Below are 20,055 nucleotides of genomic sequence, written 5' to 3' on the forward strand. Positions count from 1 at the left end.
TGCATACCTTTGGCTGCCAGTGGTGTATCAGGCAGCGCTAACTGACCCAAATGCACGCTGTGGATCTTGTAGAAGGGCAAGGAGGTAAAAATGAGAATGTAGAAACGCAATGCAAATATGGAGAGCAAAATAAATTGGAACTAATTTCAGCTGGTATCCAGATTGCAGGGGGCAAACTTCACGTCACTTGGGTTTTCAAGTCATTGGCCTTACCATGGTACTGCCCTTCCATGTCGGTATGAGAAAAAGAAGGAGGAGGACCACACCAGACCCCAGGTGTGGGCTTGCTTTGTTCCCCCGCACCAAGCAGGCCCCGTGGCAAAGGCCCGGGGTGGAAATCCAGGCACACGGGGGAGCAGGCCTAACGCGCTCCTGTTGCAGACCGCTGGCGCGCAGCCACGCGCGTCGGGACCCGCCTGTGCAGCTCCTGTCCCAGCCTGGCGTGGTTCGCAGCAGGCACTTCTTGGGACACAGGTGGGTCGTTGCCGTTTGCTGAGGAGTGTGTTTGGACGCAGCACTGACGGCGAGCCAGCCCGGCGGATCCGCCTTGGACAAGCTCAGTCCTTGGAGCAGGACTGAACTAGCCAGCAAAGGTGCCGCCAGTCCCCAGCTGGGACCAGAGCCCACCTGGGGCTTTGCTCAGCCCCGTCTCGCTTGTAGCAGCTGCTCTGCAGAGGTGGCTCAAGATCGTGCCTCTCTCTTCTGTGCCTTACCATAAAAGAAAGAGTTTGGCCCTAAAGAAAGCACTTTTTTAAAGAACACATGGGACAGTACGGATTTACAGACCTTAACCCTCCACTGGGGTACAGCTGCAGTCTGCACTGAGTTACCAAATCTGCAGAGGAGCATGAAGCTTTACGTGGGCTTGCAGAGCCCCAGGTCTCGGCTGCGGAGTGAGAGCCTGTCCTTCCCCCAGTTAGCCCCGCAGCCCTTTCTGTTTTCACTTTCTTTCCTAACCATCACTTATTTCCTTCTGTGGTAGTTCACAGGCGAGAAGCATCGGGCTCCCCCCTCTCTCCACCTCCTTCCCATCCATGTGACTGAGCGCTGCCTGCATCAAGTGGAACTCTTCAGTCCCCAGGAAACCCCGATTTCCTTCCCACCCGCCCCACGGCGAGCAGCAGCACCTCTCAAACCTGCCGCTGTGCTGGCCATGGGGAGGAGCGCGCGGCAGCTCGTCTTGCTAACCTTCGCCTGCGGTGAGTAACGTCCTCCATCGTTTCTATCAGAAAAATGAGATAGACTATGCTGGTTTTGTTTCCTTGCAGCCAGGACAGCACCTAACAGACTGAAAGCTTGAAATAGTTTTGTTGCTAGCACTAAGGGTGCTTTTAATAAAGTCCCACTGCTAAGAAACAATTACAACTGCATTTAATTGCAGCTGGTACAGACTCAGTCTGATGTTGTCCTGTGTATTTTCCCTTGCACTCTGTGGTGACATAAACTCTGACTGTGTGATGGAGTCAGCTCAAAACAGTATTAGAAGCAGGCTTTTTTGGCCTTGCTTTTCTCAATTAAAAATAATTCCCAGACCAGCAGAACCAACTGAGGTCTTGAGTGAGACAAGCAGAAGAAAAACTGAGGAAGCATTGCTGGAGTCACTCATTTGTCTGTATTGCGAGACGCAGAGCACGACCGGGAAAGCAAGAGCGAGGCAGGGAGCCTGGGGAAGGTGGAGGCAGGCTGGGGCTTAGCTCAGCGACGAACCAGGTCAGAGCCACCGTTCAGTCCTTAATGCTGCTCTGTGAAAACCTGGGGAGCTAGCCTGGTCAAGGACGTGTCCCAGCGTGTAAGTCATCCCTCAACACCCGCAGCAGTACAAAATCTGCCAGGTGAAGAAGGACAGAGCGTGATTTCATCTGTGCAATGGCTAAATGTTTGAGCTCGCTGGTGGGGCGCTGGGTTTCTGTGGTGCGTTTTGCCATCAGCACACAGGGATCGCACAGGTATCAACCCCCGTCCCCCTCCCAGCTCTGCCGCGGCAGCGCAGCGAGCAGGGAAGCAGCCAGGGGCTCGGCCACGAGCAGCTCCTGCCACATCTGCTCTGCCTTCCCACGCCCGCTCCGCAGCCAGAGCCGCTGGAAGTAGCCCCAAAACGTGTACACGAGAGGAGAGCAAGATCAGACTGAGAGCAGTAACACCAATAGCTCTGTGGTCAGCGAGTACCTTTTTGACCAGGAAGACCTTGTTTCCTCAGCTCCTTATCCATTTTTGATCGTTCCTTTAGTAATTTGTTGTGATGTTTTATTAATGTCACAAAGTCAAGTCTTTCTGTGCAGACAGGGAATTAAACATAATTAAAGTTTAAGGGATAAAGTCTGATGGGTTGGAGGTTCAAGAAACTGCTCCTGGGTTGGAGGGAAACTATGACAGTACCGAAACCTCTCAGAAAATCTTGGTGCTTTTCCAGTTCCTCAAGGACTCAAACCAAAGCAGCCGGAGCTGGCCAGAGTGTTTTCAGTGACTGTAGGAGCTTGGTCAGGTTTTTGTGTCCACACAAAACCAGTCAGCTAAAGACGAGCTTTTCTTCTGGGCAGCATAAAGCGGAACAAAGCTGCTGGGCTGCCGAGCAGCATGAGTGTGTGGTTAGATGAGAAGGGGAAAAAGTCCCCAGCAAGAATTTTTTTCACCCACCCCGTTACAGGGCGACAGGCTGAGAAACGTCACAGCCAGCTCATGGCACTGAGCGCCTCGCTTCCCACCGTAACGCCTGGGAGCAGAGCCGTGACGTTCCTTGGCTGGCACTGACTGAACCTCCCCAGTCACCAAAGCATGGAAACAGAGTCTCCAGGCCCAGACTGGGGACTGCGAATTTCTGAGAGCTGCCCTGATCCTTTTCTGAGAGTTTTGGTCTGAAGCGTGGCATGCGTGGAGGCTTGCTGGGCAGATCCGCAGCCCTTGGCACTTGTAACGCACAGCTTTGCAGCCAAGGTGAGGCGAGGGGACTCCAGCTGCTTGCTCCAGGAAGACAGACCGCAGGGAGCATGCGTCCCCTGAGCAAAATGTTGGTCGTATGAAGTTTTGAGATGGCCTCATAGAGAAAAGAAACAGAGACTCACAGGGGGATGCAGAGCTGCAACCGTTGCTCTGCGGCCCCTTCTGCCGGCAGAGCTGTGGTGGGGGAGCCACGCAAGCGGCTCCTTTGCCAAGTTGTGCCAGGCCGGAGCTGGAGGGTAGGTCAGGCATCCCTGAACGTTTCTCTAGTGAAAAATAGTTAGGTTGAAATGACCTTTTGGGGAAAATTAAGTTTCATTTAAAAGCTATGGGTGGCATCCAAATGTTAGTGAAATAACGTTTCTCTCCGCGTCTGCAAGGTAAGTGTTATCTGGTCAGTAATCGAAACCAATCTGTTAACTAAAAACTAACAAGTACCGACTATTTAAGACTTGTGTAAATGTAATATGGGTTGTTTTGCAATCTTATAGGGGAAAAAAGAGTGAAAATTGCAACTTCTTTTTTGTTTTTATTGTGCCGACGCACTTAAATGCAACTCCCTATAGCTGGCCGGGGCAACTGCTCCGATTTTCCACTGACAGACAGAGAAGGAGATAAGTTATCCGCTGTCCAGCTCTGCCAGCAGCTCTGGTAAAGTCCAGGGGAAAGTGAGAAAATGAACTGAAGTATCATATTAATTATGGCATTTTTAGGTTCCTTCTGATAAAATTCACAGTCAGGGGGATCTGTCCTGTCATTTTTGTGGCTTTTCAACTGTATCAAGTTGCACTTCTTTGATGATAACAGCTACACTGGCAGTCAACAAAGGTGAAACCCAGGCAATTTTAGGAATATGGAGCATACATCTACACTTCTGCTCTTTTCTACCATAGCCATTTTAAGGGAAAATTGCAGTGTGGGTTCAGGTCTATACATCTGTTCTCATTTCTTTCGTTTTGATCTTGAATTTGATTCAAAACCCAGTAGATTTTATTATTCTGATGTAGTCTATATGTATCCTAAAATGGTGAGACTTCGTGAATTCAGCTGTTGTTGCAGATCTCTGTTCATGCTGAGTGAAAATAAATAAATGAAAGGAAGATGAGCTTGTGAGATTTCAGCCATTTCCACTCTGAATGTGCCTCTGGCCTTAATTGATCCTAAAATCCAAATCTCAGCAACCTGCCTGCCACAAACCTTTGCTACCGATTCATGAGAAATTTCTTCGAAAAAACCAGCATACAATAAACTTAGACAATGTGTTGTGGCGTCCTCTGTGGAGCTGTACCGCCAGCAACATGAGCTGCCTTGGACTTTTGGGTCCCTTCTGTTTCCAGACTGGAGAATTCATCTCTGTCCTCCAGCCGATTGAGGCAATAAAGCATTTAACTACACCTGAAGCTTCATGCCCATCAAGGAATTCATATATGTCAGTGATTTATGATTTCTTTTAGCTTGACCTTGTCTTTACACAGTCTTGTTGCATACTCACAGGCAAAGACTCAGGCAGAAGAGGTGTAACCATCTATTCTACAGTGTACTTTTCCCACTTTTTCTTCACTTTGTTATTTACATTTAGGAGCTAGATATTTTCCTTTCAGTTCTGCAAGGGACATGCTTCTGTAAATGTTATAAGATGGAAGTGTAATTTTGGTGCTGTGACTATTTTTAGGTGTGGTCCAAAAAGCCCCTGGATGCTGTACCTGAAATTTGTTTCTCAGTGCTGAAAGCCCATCGCTAAGAGGGCTGGCCTTTCCTTGTTTGGAGCAGCCCCTTGGGTATCCCCCAGGAGGAAGAACTTCAGGGTTCAAGCCCTCATGGCTGCGACAAAACCAGAAATAAATATCTGGAATTTCCCTGCCTCCCAGACCGGTTTCCCAGACTATTGTGAACCACTGTAAGACCATTATGCTGCCTCACTTCCTTCACACACGCCAAATGTTCCCTCTCCCCGTGCTTTGTTGGTACGTAACCAACCACCCCTTTGCCTTTACCCCCCCTTCATCTTCCTTAGACCTTGATAATTTGCTTCTAGCAAATCTTGCCGTATTGCTGCCTGCAAGGGAACTCTTGTGCTGCCTGGGGCTTGTGCAAGGTCTGCTCACGCCTCCGGCATCCTCCGGCTTCTTCCGCATAAGAGCAGCGTGTGGGGAGCTGGGAGCCAACGTGCTTCCACTGCAACGGGTATATTCAGAGGTGTGAAGACTGGGGGAGCGGTGAAAAATTATGGATACTCCTACAGCATGTCTGCTTTCACCCTCCTATCGTGACTGGAGCCAAATGAAGAATAAAATCATATCACCCATTTGATAACTAAATCAGTTCAGTTATGTCGTGGGTATCAACAGAAATGTTAAAGGTAAAGCTTTCTAGACTACTGACTTATTTGTTTCTTTGCAGCATTTTCCTCCTGCTTTGCTGAAGTGGCCCTGGGGGTTGAACTGTCGCCAGAAACCACATCCTTCCACCATATGGCTACTTCTGGTCAGCCACCTTCCCTTTATCATTCTTCACCCCAGCAAGGCACCACAGTTCATTTTAACAGCATTGGCTCTCTTAAAACAACACCCATAAGCCACAGAACAACTGGGCAGACAACAGCCCAGCATCAGGTAACAGCAGCACCAGGCCATCACACGACAGCCCAGGCAGGAGCAACCACCACACAAGTGACCACCCAGAAATCTCCCACGGTGGTGTCCACAACATCAGCAGACAACACAACTGCAGCTGGCCCGGCGACGACCCAGGCGATGGGACCAGTTACACCCGCAGTGGAGAACACAACTGTACACCCTGTGTCCTCAACCAAGCAAGCCAGAACAGATGTGAGCACAGAAATGACAGTGGCAGCCACAAACGCAACCATAAAGCATTCAACGTCAAATACACAAATGACGGCTGCTGCCGTAACTACTACGCCCACCACCATGCAAACTGTAAAGCCCAGCACAGGGTCAGGAAACCAAACAACAGCGCCTAAAAGTCCAACAGCCACAGCCATGACCAAGACAACAACCATTCGTCCAGGGACTCAAACAACCATCCCATCTACTATGGTGACAGTGAGACCCACTCTTGCGCCGCAGCCCTCTCCCATCCCCACCGGCACATACACCGTTTCCAGCGGGAACAGGACCTGCATCAAAGCCGTCATGGGTTTGCAACTGATGGCTCAAAATACAGAGACGGTGAGGTGGAAGCACTACAAGGCCGAGCTTTGCAATGACTGTTTCTTCATTAGCTGGAATTTATTCGTCTTCTTTCAAAGCACTTTTCAGAAGTTAGCTTGTGTGGTAAAAATAAGTGGTTTGCTACCAGGGCTTTTCTGTGCCACAGCATCTCAGCTGCTGTCCTTTGCCTTGTATGATGATGTCTGTGGGAGGTACGGGTGCTGTATTTCAGCGATCTATCCGTGGCAGCAATACTTTGGAGGGCAGGTCAGGCTTCAGTGTCATTTGTTTCCCAGAATGGGAGACTAGTTAAAATCTGAATTGATTTCAGTGAAGGGCTCGACATTGCGAGTTGCAATGAAAGCAAGAGATTGTCAGCTCTCAGGCTTGGACTCAGAGGTGGGTTGTCCTGATGCCGACACGTGGAGCTTTTAGGGTCATAGGAACTGCCAGGCTGGATCAGAGCAGGGGATCTCCTCTCCTAGCAGTGACCCGCTCTGAATGATTCCCCTGCAATGTCTCTTCTCTCCACAGAAGCGGATGGAGTACATGGCTGTCAACCCCAATGCGACAGAGACATCTGGCAGCTGTGGGACCGTGCAGTCCGAGCTGAACATAACTTTCAGTGGAGGGTTTATAAACTTCACCTTTGTAAAGGTAATCGTTGCATTTAGAGGGAAGGAGCGTTTAGGACTGGGGAGCTGGAACTCTGGCTGCCTTTGATCCAGCTTGTGCCGTGGGAAAAGGCATTTCATCCATCTCTATGCTAGTTTTCCACCTGTATATAAGGCATTATCACTCCTGTCCTTCCCAAGAGGCTAGAATCATAGAACCATGGATTAATTCAGGTTGCAAAAGACCTTTGGAGGCCACCTGGTCCAACCCCCTGCTCAGAGCAGGGCTAACGTCAATGTCAAATCAGGTCTTGTCTATTTGACCTTTGAATTTGGAAACGTTCGTATGAGCAATGAAGGGTAAGTACAGTGCCTTGCCACCCTTTGATACAGAGCGCTAGAGAACAGTGATAAAGCTACCAGTCTAGCAACACAAAGCCTAGAAATAGCCCCAAACAAAATCTGCGTCTCATTTCTACATAGGTAAAAATCTAGAGGGAGGGAAGGCCGGGTCTGCTGTTTGCATTGGAGAGGACAGAGGGAATGGGCTTGGGCGCGGAGTCCCTGCGCAGGAATGCGGCGTGTGTGCCGGCAGCTCTGACTCGCGCTGCCAAGCTGCTCTTACGAAGCGGTGTCTCAGGGACCCCTGAATGCAGGGGAGGGCAGGCAGTTGCTTCCCATAAATGCCAAGTATCACAACTGCCCAGCCAAAAGCCAGCTGTGGTTGTTAAATCTAAAAGGCAGCCTATGCAGTTGTAAGTGCCCAGTGGCCACATCCCATCCGCAGCTGAAGGGGCCTAATTTCACCTAATTTCTGAGTGGAAAATTCCAAACAAGTGAACTACAACAGCAAAATTATAGATAAGTGCCCTTAAAATGCACCACACCAGGGAGACTTGGTACACACAGAAGCTTGGTCAGGAGAGAGGCCCGGCTTACACAGTGGGAAAACGGGCTTTCTTTTTGACATTGTGTCTGTTGATACCATGTTCCCCGCTGGGACCGCGTCGTGTGTGGATGAGGCTTTAACATAAGCTGCCACGAGTGCTGCTGCTGTTATAACCCCAGGAGAAAAGTGCTGAGTGCAGCATCCTCTTGCTGCCTCAGACATTGGCATGGTTTACTCACTTTGGGAGGCAGCACGCAGTACTATTTATCTGAAAGCTAATAAGGGCCGGGTGGTGATGCCAGCAGGGCTAAAGACAGAAGGTAATGCTGTGTATAAAGTCATTAATGGGCAGGGAGGAATACGGCAAGGGTTGGATCCCATCAAACTCTGATGGAGTGTAACATGCATTAAGGCCGTGTCCTGGAGCTCCACAGCAGTTCAGAGCTGCATCTGGCCTTCACTGCTGATCTGTGTCCTTCAATTAATCAAACTGAAATGTCAAACTTACAGCCTGGTTCCAAGCTCAAACTAGTGACAATTAAGAAAAGTACAAATGGCTACTCAGTCATTTCCATAGAAAGTCCCAGAGGCAACAGCAAACTATACCACATCTGAGTCATTAATGCTCGAGCAGAGAAAAGATTTCAATTCATAATCATCTTGATTTTAGTCTATGGCAGAAAGTTTTCTAAAAGCTACAGAGGAAAAGCGAGGTAAAAAATCAAGGACCTGTTTTGAAACAAAGGATCAGTTCAGACCTCAGTGTTTGCTTTAGATGTATGCTTCCTGCAACAAGGGGAGCATTTTCTGCCTTGAAAGGATCCTTAGAAAAAGTCTGGTGATTCAAGTACCCATGAAAGCCCCAGCTCGCAGCAGTGCTAAGGAGAGTGATGTGAACCTTTAGGAGGTACTTGACCTGTCTTGCCCTGAAAAAGGTGGTTATTGGCACAGCATTAGACAATCTGCCCTTCACTTAAAGATAAGCCTCAAGAGCACAGCAGGGCTCGGCTTAGCCTCCTTTGAAATTAAAGTTAATAAGAAATCACTTTGCTGCTGTTTTTCACGTGTTTGGTCCCTACAGCCTCTCTAACTGCTTTGAAGCAGGAGTGGTCCAGCGATGGCACTTCTGACGTTCACCGGTGAAAGAGGAGCTGATCAGGCGCCGGGGCTGCGGTGCTGGGGCAGGGCAGCGGGAGGTGAGCGGCTGGCTCAGTACTCACCACTGCCAGCCGCTTTTTGCAAAGAACTTGAAAAAAGGAAGTTTTGTAACCAACGCACAAGGCGTGAAGTAGGAGCAGGTGTTTTCCCCGAGCAAAGTTATTCACTGTGGCCAAACAGAACATAGCGCTGCTGCAAAAAAATGGTAATATTTGACCTATTTATGTCTTTAAATAGGAATAATGCTGAGAACCTCTTCTCTCGTGTGTTTCTTTCTTAAACCTTCCCAGTCCATCCTACTAGCTTTTAAACTGCCTAATGTTAAAACTGGGTGCACAGGAGACATTCATGTCTGCTGCCATTTACCCACCAGCTGCACCCACCAGTCCCTGTGCGCTCACAGCTGGAATGAAAATGAATAGTAGGGCTGCTACATAGAGACTCACGTCCTACTCCAACACTGCTACCAGCCAAAAGCTCCTAGGGCTGGCTCTTGCTTTGTGACAGTCCTGGGGAGAACAGCATTCAGGTTGCACCAGGGTTTTAGGGCCCATGCAGGCACGAGCGTCAGCTGGAAACTTTGCTCTGTGCTGTTGTACCGGGGCGTTCCACGTGAGCCGTCTGTAGGCATATGAAGCAAAGCCAGCCAGCACTGACGGTGTCCGCAGGGTGGAAAGAACAGTTATTTCTCCCCTACACAGACACATCCAGGTTGCTGTTTCCTCATTTGCAGTGACTGCTGCTGGCAGACAAAATAGGAAATGAGTAGTACCACCATGAGATGAGCTCTTGGCTCTCAGCTTGTTGCTGACCTCTCCCAGTTCAAAACGACGAGCACAGAAGCACGGCTGCTTTCTGCAGTTCGCGCACGCGAAGGGCATCTATGCATGAAGTGCACTGTGGCGCCAGGCGTCCCGAGTACTTCTAAAGGTGTCGGCTTAGGTCCCGCAAGCAGTCAGACTGCAGGTCAGCGTGGATTAATTCAGGGCAGGATCACTCACGAGGGCACTGTAGGGACGCTCAGTGAAAGCAGAACAGGTGAATAAAAATATATTGGCCTTATCACATGCCTGTTAATTTGTGCAATGTATAATATTTGCTTAACTCCCTCCTACTTTCGGTTACCACAAGTATCACACGCGTGTCTAGTTTGAGCAGCGGGTGCAAAATCACACCTGTGTGGTCCAGTTTCACGGAGCTGAGCCAAATCGGTGATGCAGCTGAGACTGCTGCATTACACCAGCTTGTTACCCATTAGATGGAGTGATTTGGAAATGAAAAAGCAATACATCCAAGCAAGTTGATTCTGGGGTCTTGAAGGTGATGCTTTAAAATGTGTTTCTTAGGGAAATTCTTTGTGACCATTTTGCTGTGGTGAACTGTATTTTTTCCACAAATATGAGGACGTATTATGAATAAAGATATATCTTCTTTTGCAGCAAGCTCCAATGTACTATGTCAGCAAAATTGAGACCAGATTACAGTTATCTTCTGGAGGTCAGTGATTTTACATTGTCTCAATTTCATATCAAACTGTTCTGGGTGTGGGATAGGCTTTCATATCTTTAAAACACTGAATTTTGCAAATTATGTCTTTTATCAGCCTTTCAACATGTCATTCACCTAAAGCTTATAGCATGAAAATGGAAGAGAAGAGACTGGGCTGCAGTTTCATCAGAACTGTTCAGTTTTTCTTTTGTCCTCAAAAACTTTCCCTGCCTTTCATTACTCTCAGAATAGAGATTGCTTCAAACTTAAATTTAAGATACAAAACAGTCCTCAAAGTTTTTATCTGCAAGCATAAAAAAATGCTGTGACTCCACTTCAGTTGCATGCGTCTTTCCAATCTAATATGCAAACTAAACGAATTCAGTCTCTGGATCACAGAAATGCAGAGCTGGATCCATATCTCAAATACACCAATATGGAAAGGAGGCACGCCTGACATTTTGGCTTGGCAAAAATAAGAACTGGACCTGGGCTGAGGTTCTTAAAACTATCCTGAAATCCTAGACCTTGTCTGTGCTCTTCTCTGGCGACCGGATTTTCTTTTTCTTATATAGCCCTGCTTCTCACCATTTGAACAGTCAGGAGCTGCCCCAGATGTTACCTCCCAAGAAATGCTAAGAGATCATTTAGGTCAGAGAGAAAAATTCTGAGCCATCACTTCAGATTTTCTCTGACGTTAATTTTGCACAAATTCTTCCTAATATATCAAATCTGTGACAGGTTAACGACTATATTATGTTACTTCTCTGCTTGTTACTCCTAAGTATTTGGATTGACTTTTGTCCCTGAAAGAAGAAAAAGAAATCAGGAGCTTGACGAGGTGTGTCCTCATTTTTCTTCTCACTGATGAGCACTTTCATTAACTCAAGTGGAGCCTACTCTGATCTACAGCAATTAAAGTAAAAGAAAAGCTGATCCAGAGGACACGCCTGCTAGGGATGTTCTCGGTCTAAATGATCAGAGGTTTCCTGTGCATTGCTAAGTGCAAACTGCAGCAAATGCAAACTAATCGGCTTAATCGTAAGTTTTAAAATCCTCAAATATACTTTGAGTCCTCTACAGCGGTGCTGGCAAGAGACCTCGTGCTTCCTGGCTGCGTGGTGCCGCCTCTCTGCCAGATGCTGGCATGTCACAGTCCGCCAGCGGTATTTTTGCAGTGAGCACGCCTGTATCTGTTTCTAAGATAAACACTACCGAATGAACTGTAGCAGTACACACTGGTGCACTGATTTTGACTGAAGACGACCAGGGGTATGCTGGCAGATGTGGCTGAGATACAGCGATGCAGAGTTGGTGATGTGAATGATTTTGTCTCAAACCAGTATACTGGCTTTCGAAGGAGGATATGCATCCAGCATATACCCAGGTTACAAGACCTTTTCATGCTTTGAACTTGAGCCATATTTTCTGTAAAGTACTGTGACACTGAAATATGTTTAAAACCATATTTAATACATAAAGCCATACAGACTAGATATGTCAAATTTCCATGATAGAGATGGTATCTGTGTTTTGTCTGGAAATAGCTGTGCTGGAGACCTAAGATAGTTGTCTGCTCCTGCAAGAATCCTAACCCCCTGTTGCAGACTCAGAGTGTTAAAGTATGACTTGAAGAAGCATCTGAAATGTTAGCCACTTTTTCAGACCGAAGCTCAGCTGAGTTGCCTATTGATAATTACAGCACTTGTTTAAACAGGGAAGAAATGTAACTGATACATTATGGGGAAAAAGTCCATGCTTTAGTCACCTCTGTGACTGCTGCTCTGCCAAGGCACCGGGGATCCTCCGTTGTGTCTCAGAAAGATGTTGGTTCCAACGGAGTTAGTGTGGATTCTCATTTGGCTCTCTCCTTATGGCCTCCAGGTATGCTTTACTATGCAGGCATACACGAGAAGCTGTTTACAACAAAGCTGGGGAATTCCTTTAAGTGTGCCAGCAAGCAAACCTTCAGCTTGGAGAAGAACTTCCAGCTACTCTTCGTTAATATGCAGCTGCAGGCATTTGATATTGTCGGTAACCAGTTTGGAAAAGGTAAGTAGAAAGGATACCTTTTCCACCCTTCCGAGATCTACATGTCTGGTAGCCTGTGGTACCTCCTTCTGCTCGATTATAACCGTACAGATGTGGTGATCCTATTACACCTGTAGCACAATCACAGCTTTGTAACAGCTCCCAAATACTGTAACCTGTCCACTGCTGTACTCTCACCCTTTTCTGAGTCATTTTCAACACGGTACTATCACCTATGGAAGATGGAAAAGTATCTTTCCCTCCTACATTCAATAGCTTCTGTTTCACCTTCTCATTAAAAATGTCCAACTCTACAGCCACCATTTTATTCTTCACCCGTTTTCTCCCAGAGCGAGGGGAGGTGTGTTCACCACCACTGCATTGCCCAAACCCCTAACACGTACAGTTCGGTTCAAGGTCACTGTTCTCGATATAGTCAGATTTTAGCTATTTTGAAAGGCTCTTGACACTCATGATGTCCCACAGCTGCAGCGGCAAAACTGCCGACTAATAAGGGATATTTGTGAATGCAGGATGATACTTTCGGAGCAGCTGTGTCTAGACGTGATGAAACGCACTCCTGAGGAGGAGCACAGTTGGCATGCTCCCTAGTTTCAGAATTAAATGTGATGCTCATCTCTGCAATTTGTCTTTTCTTGAGTACAGCCACAAAGAGGCGACTGTGTAGCTTAGTAAAAGACAGAGGCAGACCAGTATTGGCTCCCCTGGTCCCCAGATTGCCCACACTGGGAGAACGTATTGAGACTCATCACAACTTCTTCCCTACGCCCACACCGGGGGTTCCTTCCACAGGGAAATGAGATGTTGTCATCCTTGTTTCTTGTCCAGCGATGCAGCCAGGACCTGGCCAGGGTGTGGGGTCCAGGACTGCTGGGTGCACCAGGAAACTCCCGTGTCCCCCAGCATGGACATTCTCACGGTCTACTGCCTGACTTCTTATGAGACGCAGGAAAGACCCTACAGAAAGCAGAGAGGCGGACTAGATGGTACCCTGTGGTCTCTTTCAGACTGTACATCTTCACATTTCTGTGACTTCCTCTCAGGCTGTTTCCCTACAAGAACTCCGGTGGACGGATAGGCTTCTCAGCTATCCAGCCCTTCACATGCACTAATAAAGCACTCCCTTCTTCTGACATTTGACTTTCAGCATGCTTACAAAATATTTCCCCTGCATTCTTCTTTTTACTTTAGACCTGTCTTTTGACTCGGTTTGGCTCTGTTTGACTGATTCTTCTTTTGTTAGCTCAACATTTTGGCTGCCTTTCTTATTCTAAAAGGAATACAATGGAAACAACGTATGGGGCTTTTTTAAGATATGGACTTTTTTTTTCTTACAAGCTGGAACAACTCATAGGATTCCAACTGGTCCCCAAATTCCCATTTGAATTTGTACAATGAATGAGTTCAGATATGGCTTTTGGTATGGCCTCACCCCTAGCAGAGGCAGAGCTTAGAAAGACTCTCTCTCTCCCCCCCCAGGGTCAGACTAATCTCTGCTAATCAATACCATATACAAAATTAATTAATTAGTTTTGCTTTTAATCACAGGGCTGAGAAAGCAGCTACCACTGCTGAAATAATTCCCCAGTGGCCATGAAATAGTTATGAAACTGTTATGTACCTCTGCTGCGTATGCAGATTTTGAAAGACAAAATCCCCAGTGAAGGAATGAATCTATACACATCACCAGCCTCCTCCCCTCAGGTTTCTTGAGACTGGCAGTTTCACTTCTGTTGCTCCTGATTTGCTTATCTTTAAAAGGGGAAGAAAAAGAAAACACTAGCGATCATTGGTTTCAAGTTCCTTACGATTTTGTACAGACTGCAGCAGCATTACATCAACAGCTTGGCCTGTTTGAGTCTGGATAGCTGTAAAAGTGTCTTTTGAACTGCACTTCAGTATATCAGAAACAATACCTAGAGTTCATAGCCCAAGATTTCGTCAAAGCGAAATGGCCAATTCAAATATCTCTGGCTTCTGCAATACTCAAATGCAAGTATTTTTCAGCTCGCTTCCGTAGCAGCAGGTTACATTAACCAGACAAAGCTTTTAAAAGGCAGCTTCTAGTAGAATGCTGATGCCTTTGGCTTTGCGGCATTGCACCACATGAGGTCACCACCTGGAACAGAGGAGAAGAGGGTCAGATGTTGGGGAGAGCTGCGTGGAGGCTCTGGAGCTGTGACACGATGTCACGCACGCCACACACTCCCGGGCTAACTGCCCACTGCCCACCGTTGGCATAAAGACTCCCGCTGGGGAAAAGCCTGAGCTCAGCTACAGTTTGTGCCAGCGTAGTCATCAGAATTAGGCAATAACAACAGAGGCCTTTGTCTCAGAGCACTGTCGAAATCTGCCTTGGAATAGTCACAGGGAATGAAAGAGGTGGGGGCTGTTGGATCTCTCTTAAACCTTGGGTATAAACGGGATTCACTGCTGAGCTGTGATATACTTTGGAGTTCAGCTGATCAAGCTGCCCTACTTAGAGGACAGTTTGCTACTCAGGTGCTACTCAGAGCATCATGCTAGAGGTCCTTCTTTCCCTGGAGCCCAAGGAAAGACCATTCCTATAGATCAGATGGAAGCCATAGGTCTGATCCAGTTCTGGGACAACACATTAGTGATCATTCCCAGACCTTCCCTTCACTCCCAGGGCTACACTTGTTGTATTGTGACTTTGAGACTGATCCTGCCATTGTTACTTGGGGAAATACTCCATTTACGTCAGTGACCCAGATGGTGCAGTCTCTCCGTAGGAAAGCTGCCAATCTACTCCAGTCTGGAAGTCCATTTTTAAGTAGTGAGTTTTCATTTAATCAGAAGATGACTTGAATATTCATTTGGGTAGGGACTGGCTAAGGAAGTCAGGATTTGCCCTCTCCGTAGCTAAGAGGTATGTTTGGAGCGAATATATCTTCGGCTGGTTCTTAAAAGATATTATTTGTGTCAAAACCTTTTCTGATATCATCATATGTACAATAAAATTACAATGGTACTGCTAAAGCAACCCCCTGGACTAAGTCCAAGGCTTCTGCCTTCCTAACCTCTTGGTGTTCTGAGTTAGCCACAATTATCCAGAAATATTCTGAATTAAACACAGAGAACAATTACAATTTGATTTTTCTTAGGAAACACTGACTCAGCTAGGATCCTTGCTGTGCTAATGCTGTGCTGGACTATGGGCTCCCTTCTCTGGCCTGACACTTTTTACTGGGCAGAAGCAATTAGATGCCACATAGGAGCAGTTTTTGTCTATGCTGGATGTGTCTTGCTCTTTATTTTCAGACTTGCACTTTGCAGTGTGATGCTCCACGTCAGCAAGAAAGCCCTCTGCTGCGTATGTACTGATCTTGATGGTAAAACAATTACCGTGGACATGACAGAGCAGAGTCATTCCCCAGTGAAGCACGTAGCTATTTCGAAAGGAGCAAGTACTGTTTTCTTGAGATAAGATTCACCACAGATAAAAATGTATTAAGTATAGCTCAGGAAAAAGAAAGAAAGAAAAAAAGGAAACAAGGTTTTGAGAACTTCTGGCTTGTATTTGCTAACTTTTCTGGAATATGGATGTATAGTCTGGGAGTACGGTGTTCTGCTGTAACACATGTTCCGATCTTTTACTTTCAGAAGAAGAATGTTCTCCTGATAAAAACAGCAAAGCAGCTCCCATCGTGGTGGGCCTGACAATCCTGGGATTGTTTGTCATTGTGTTTGCCACGTTCCTGATTTCCAGAAGAAAGCCACATAGAGGATACGAACGTATCTGAGGTGCCCTTGTACCTCCAAATGTGTGCAGCGAGTAGAGAAGTCACAGGAGTTTTAGCTTCTGCCTGGCAATCTGATTGCCCTGAAGCCATATTTGTAAGTAGGTTGACACCATGTGTTTAAAACTACTGAATATTTCTGGAAGCAATTTAAGGTGGAAAGGAGAGAACTCGCACCATCTACTTTAGGCTATTTTTAGCATCTAATTTAGATGTAGTCCAGAAGACCAAAGTGAGGAGCCTAAATTCTTTACATTATCAACAAAGGAGGCGATTCAGACCACCTAAGTCAGGTGCCTAAAAATAGCTTAAAACGGGCAGTATCACTATCCCTCAGAAAATCCATCAGGTTTCTTAAAGATGGCATTTAGATTTATTAAAATAGATGAGTCAGTGATGCGACCTTCAAGTGAATAAACCAGAGGCCCACAGCCACAGCCAACCCTGTTAAATCAGAGCTCGGTGAAAGCCTTGTGGGAACATTGGGTACGCTGAAGTCTCAGGGCGAGTGCAAGTGTGACTTGAAGGTAGTAACTGCTTTTGCGATTAAGTCCAGCTAATGTTCTTTGTTGTAACAAGGAAAATCTCCTTGTCACAAAAGATTTACAAAGCTAAACATACGCACAGATGTGCACATACGCGCGCGCACACACCACATACAAACCTGTTCACTGCAGCAAATGACATCAGAATGATAAGAAATTATATATAAAAAGATTTACAAAAGAGAAAATAATAATAAATAAGAGCACGCTTCTCCCTTGGGAGTTAGGGTAATGACTTAAATTCTACCAACAGAAGTTTTGCCTGGAAAAGGACTGTGGAATGGCACCCATTAAACAAAAGAAAGACGGAAGTCACCTGCAAAAATTCCTTGTTGTTAGTTTAATCTGGATCTAAACAAAATAGAAATGCTGGGAGATAAATTAATTTCCTTTAATAATGGCCCAAATCCTGAGCAATGGAACTCACTGGATTTTTACTGGGTAAAACTGATGATAGTATCTTGTGAGTTTAATTTCCCTTAAGTATTTTTAAAATAGTTTTGATATTTCACTAGTATTTAACCACTGAAGGTTTACTTATTTAAATCAAGAAAGAAAAGAAATCCTTCCATTCCATGAATTCCTAGACGATGCCGGTCTGTGTCAAGCAGAAACACGGTCATACTGTTCCATAATCGACATAATACGTAGCTGTGGAAGTAGTTAATTCTCCGGAAATGTTCCCTTTGAGTCTGAATGAACCAATAAATAAGAAAGACACAGGCAATTTTGAAGCACTTTTGCGCTTGGAGAAGCATAGACAGAAGTCAGAGCCAGCCGTGAGCAAGGGAGGCAGTTGAATAAGATTATAAGGTGAAGTAGCACTAGAAACAGAATACCAAACGTTCAGACCTTTAATACAGACACAGTGATTCGAACTGTATTCAGTTGAATACTCAAACTGACATCTGAGTGTTTCGATGATTATTTTGTACACGGCTCCAGCACTGTCCATATTGCTTAGTGAACTTTAGCTTATTTTCACCCTTCCTCCTTCCCTCTGGTTAGTGGACAAGCCCCCCACTGAACTCGGCGGCATTGTTCGGGCCCCTGGATTAGTAAGATCCCTCTGGTTCTCAGGGTTAGTTAATGCTATTAATCTATTCTTTAGAAAGCAGATTCTTGTACCTGATTAAAGCAATCACATTTTTTTAAAACAAGAGAATTGATGAGGTGTCCAGGAGGAAAGGTAAATATATGGAAGCGCTTCCATTTGAAAATGAGCCCAAGTATGCGGTAGTGATGTTACTGTCCCCAACTGTTACGTGTGGACATTTTAACAAAAAACACTGCCTAAAAAGCTCAGCCCCGCACAGGATCTGACCCTAGCCGTTCTGACTAGCGATCAATAGACATCTTTCCCATTCAAAACTCCGTCCTGTTTCACCTGTTCTTTGGATTGTCGGGTTGTGTGATCTGTACGGTTTGTTACTTCTGTTGATACGGATATAGCATTTTCTGTTTATGTTCTGTACTGAAAAATCTCTTTATGTTAATATTCAGTCTTTTAACATTTGATATCAACAGGAGGAGAGAAAACAGCTCCTAGTGACTGATAATTCTGTGTTTAATCTTGTGACACCCTCTAGCATTTTTATCGATGATGCAAAGTTAATGTTTTTTCCCCCCACTTATTTCTTTCTACAGTGAATCAAACTGTTGGTATGGAACAATGTTTCGGTTCAGGTTTACCCGATTTGTTCGTATGCTTTTTATTGCTATTATTTGTTTGCTGTTCTTATGAAGCTGCGTACTGCCCTTTGTACATGAATGCCACCCTGGGCTTGCTCTGCACAGCACGGGTGAAGGGCACGTGGTACGAACTGGGAACAACTGGAGGCTCCCATGAAATGCTGCCAACACGCAGCAAAACGAATCCAATGGCGTTAGTACTGTACAGTGGTAGAGAGTCCACTGGAGAATTCCTTACTGCATCCAGTGGATTCCTTACTGCATCGGGCGATCCCAGCCCCTAATGTGCACCTTCCTCCCACCCGCGGCCCAGCCTGCTTGCCATCACCTCCTTCCGTGACCACAAAAGACACCAACAGCCTGCAGCAGGGACGCGTGTTAGCATGCCGGCACAGCAGGGAGGGTGGCCTCTCTGACTTTAATGTTGACTTGGAATTAGACAGCCCAGCTGCTCCCCGAGTTGCCATGTGCAGCTTTTAAAGCTGATGCCTGTATTTATCTTCTGCCAGAATTCAGGTAGATATTTGGCTGGCACATTTTTATCTAATGGAGTTGCTTTGAGGTCCTCCTCCCAGTGGGAAGACTCTATAGGTGTAATTGGTCTTGGCTGCCAGACTTTCTCTTTTAAACATCTTGTCTGAGGAAACATTTTGAGCAAAAAGTCCCTAAAGGAGCACCACACAAAGAAGAGCCTCTTATGATAAACTAGTTGTATGCCAGGTGGGCCATACTGATCATACCACGGGCGGCAGTGCAGTTTCTGTGTTTCCCGCCAGTACGGATGTAAATGAAAACGGTATTTTCTAAGCCTGGCAGATTGCTTCCCTTCCAGGGCTGCTCTTTGCCATATGCAGACTCCTGTTCAGCAGCCCGCTCACTGCTTGCGACAGGGGTTTACCAGCCAACCTGCCCTAAAAATCTGCGTGCCAAAGCCCTTCCTAGAGTCAGCATGAGCCCGCATACCCAGAGAGCTGAGAGAAGAGCGCAGCCTGCTGCGGGAGGGGGCAAGGTTGCCGCTGGCTCTCAGGGTGACCAGCAGTGCTGGTCTCAGCAGCCCCAGCTCGCTTTTCCCTGCATTGCGGATCAACCCATCCCTGAACCAGAAGATGGTGATCATGATGACACGACACATCGCATCAGGGCAGCCATGCTTAACTTGCTTGCAAGCATGTGCTGCGAGCACAACCCTAGAGCTCTCCGATGCTCGGCTGCAGCTCTCGCCCCAGGCCATTCTGGTCTCTCGCACACCCAGGTAGACACAAGGGCACCCCGTGAGTATCATGATGCCATACGTGGCCACATCGCCAAGGAGTTCATAAAGGAAGATTTCATTTCTTTCAGTCCTTTTTGCTCTCTGATGGACAAAGTCCAAATTAAAAAAGAGCTGTTAATTCTGGCTGAAAGAGGAAGGGAGATGTAGATTAGCTTCTGGAGTGGATGAATATGGTGCGGTTGATCACGTCTAGCTTGCTATCATTTATGGTTGCTAAAAATTACTTTGCTATGAGAAGTAAGATATGCTCTTTATTTTTCTGTTATTGGCGTTTCTGCAATAAAGGTTGTATTTAGTCAGTAAAGCGTGCATTGCTGTGCAATTATTTTACCTCTTGAGTGCTGTTTCACCTAAACTGTTTAAAATACAAGTGCAATCTAACAAACAGGCAGGGCCGCATGGGCTCTGGACACAAGCCGCAGACAGAGATATGCTTGTATCCTAACCATAACTTTGATGATTATTTCTTCCATGCC

At 46.4% G+C, this 20,055-nt stretch overlaps 1 protein-coding gene across 2 annotated transcripts; it reads left to right on the forward strand.

Annotated features, from left to right (window-relative positions):
* The first annotated feature begins 638 nt into the window (after positions 1-638).
* On the forward strand, positions 639-19,883 carry LAMP3 (lysosome associated membrane protein 3). 2 transcript variants are annotated; one of them, XM_087740561.1, is made up of 7 exons: positions 639-893; positions 983-1,199; positions 5,335-6,230; positions 6,642-6,764; positions 10,208-10,265; positions 12,141-12,308; positions 15,933-19,883. In XM_087740561.1, exons 2-7 carry the CDS (start codon positions 1,154-1,156, stop codon positions 16,070-16,072), a joined length of 1,431 nt encoding a protein of 476 aa, XP_087596687.1. In that variant the 5' UTR covers positions 639-893; positions 983-1,153; the 3' UTR covers positions 16,073-19,883. The 2 variants fall into 2 exon arrangements, with proteins under 2 accessions (XP_087596687.1, XP_009471131.2); XM_009472856.2 differs by having other exon boundaries at positions 647-893; positions 5,335-6,125; positions 15,933-19,881.
* Positions 19,884-20,055: the final 172 nt, after the last annotated feature.

Source organism: Nipponia nippon, unplaced genomic scaffold (genome assembly GCF_047370975.1).
Source record: "Nipponia nippon isolate SJK-2023a ecotype South Korea unplaced genomic scaffold, ASM4737097v1 scaffold_7, whole genome shotgun sequence".
Lineage (NCBI taxonomy): Eukaryota > Metazoa > Chordata > Aves > Pelecaniformes > Threskiornithidae > Nipponia > Nipponia nippon.

Coding starts and splice junctions, on each gene's coding strand:
- LAMP3 (XM_087740561.1), top strand. CDS start 1,154: ATGGGGAGGAGCGCGCGGCAGCTCGTCTTGCTAACCTTCGCCTGCG. Junction 1,200..5,334: donor CTTGCTAACCTTCGCCTGCG/GTGAGTAACGTC, acceptor GTTTCTTTGCAG/CATTTTCCTCCTGCTTTGCT. Junction 6,765..10,207: donor TAAACTTCACCTTTGTAAAG/GTAATCGTTGCA, acceptor CTTCTTTTGCAG/CAAGCTCCAATGTACTATGT.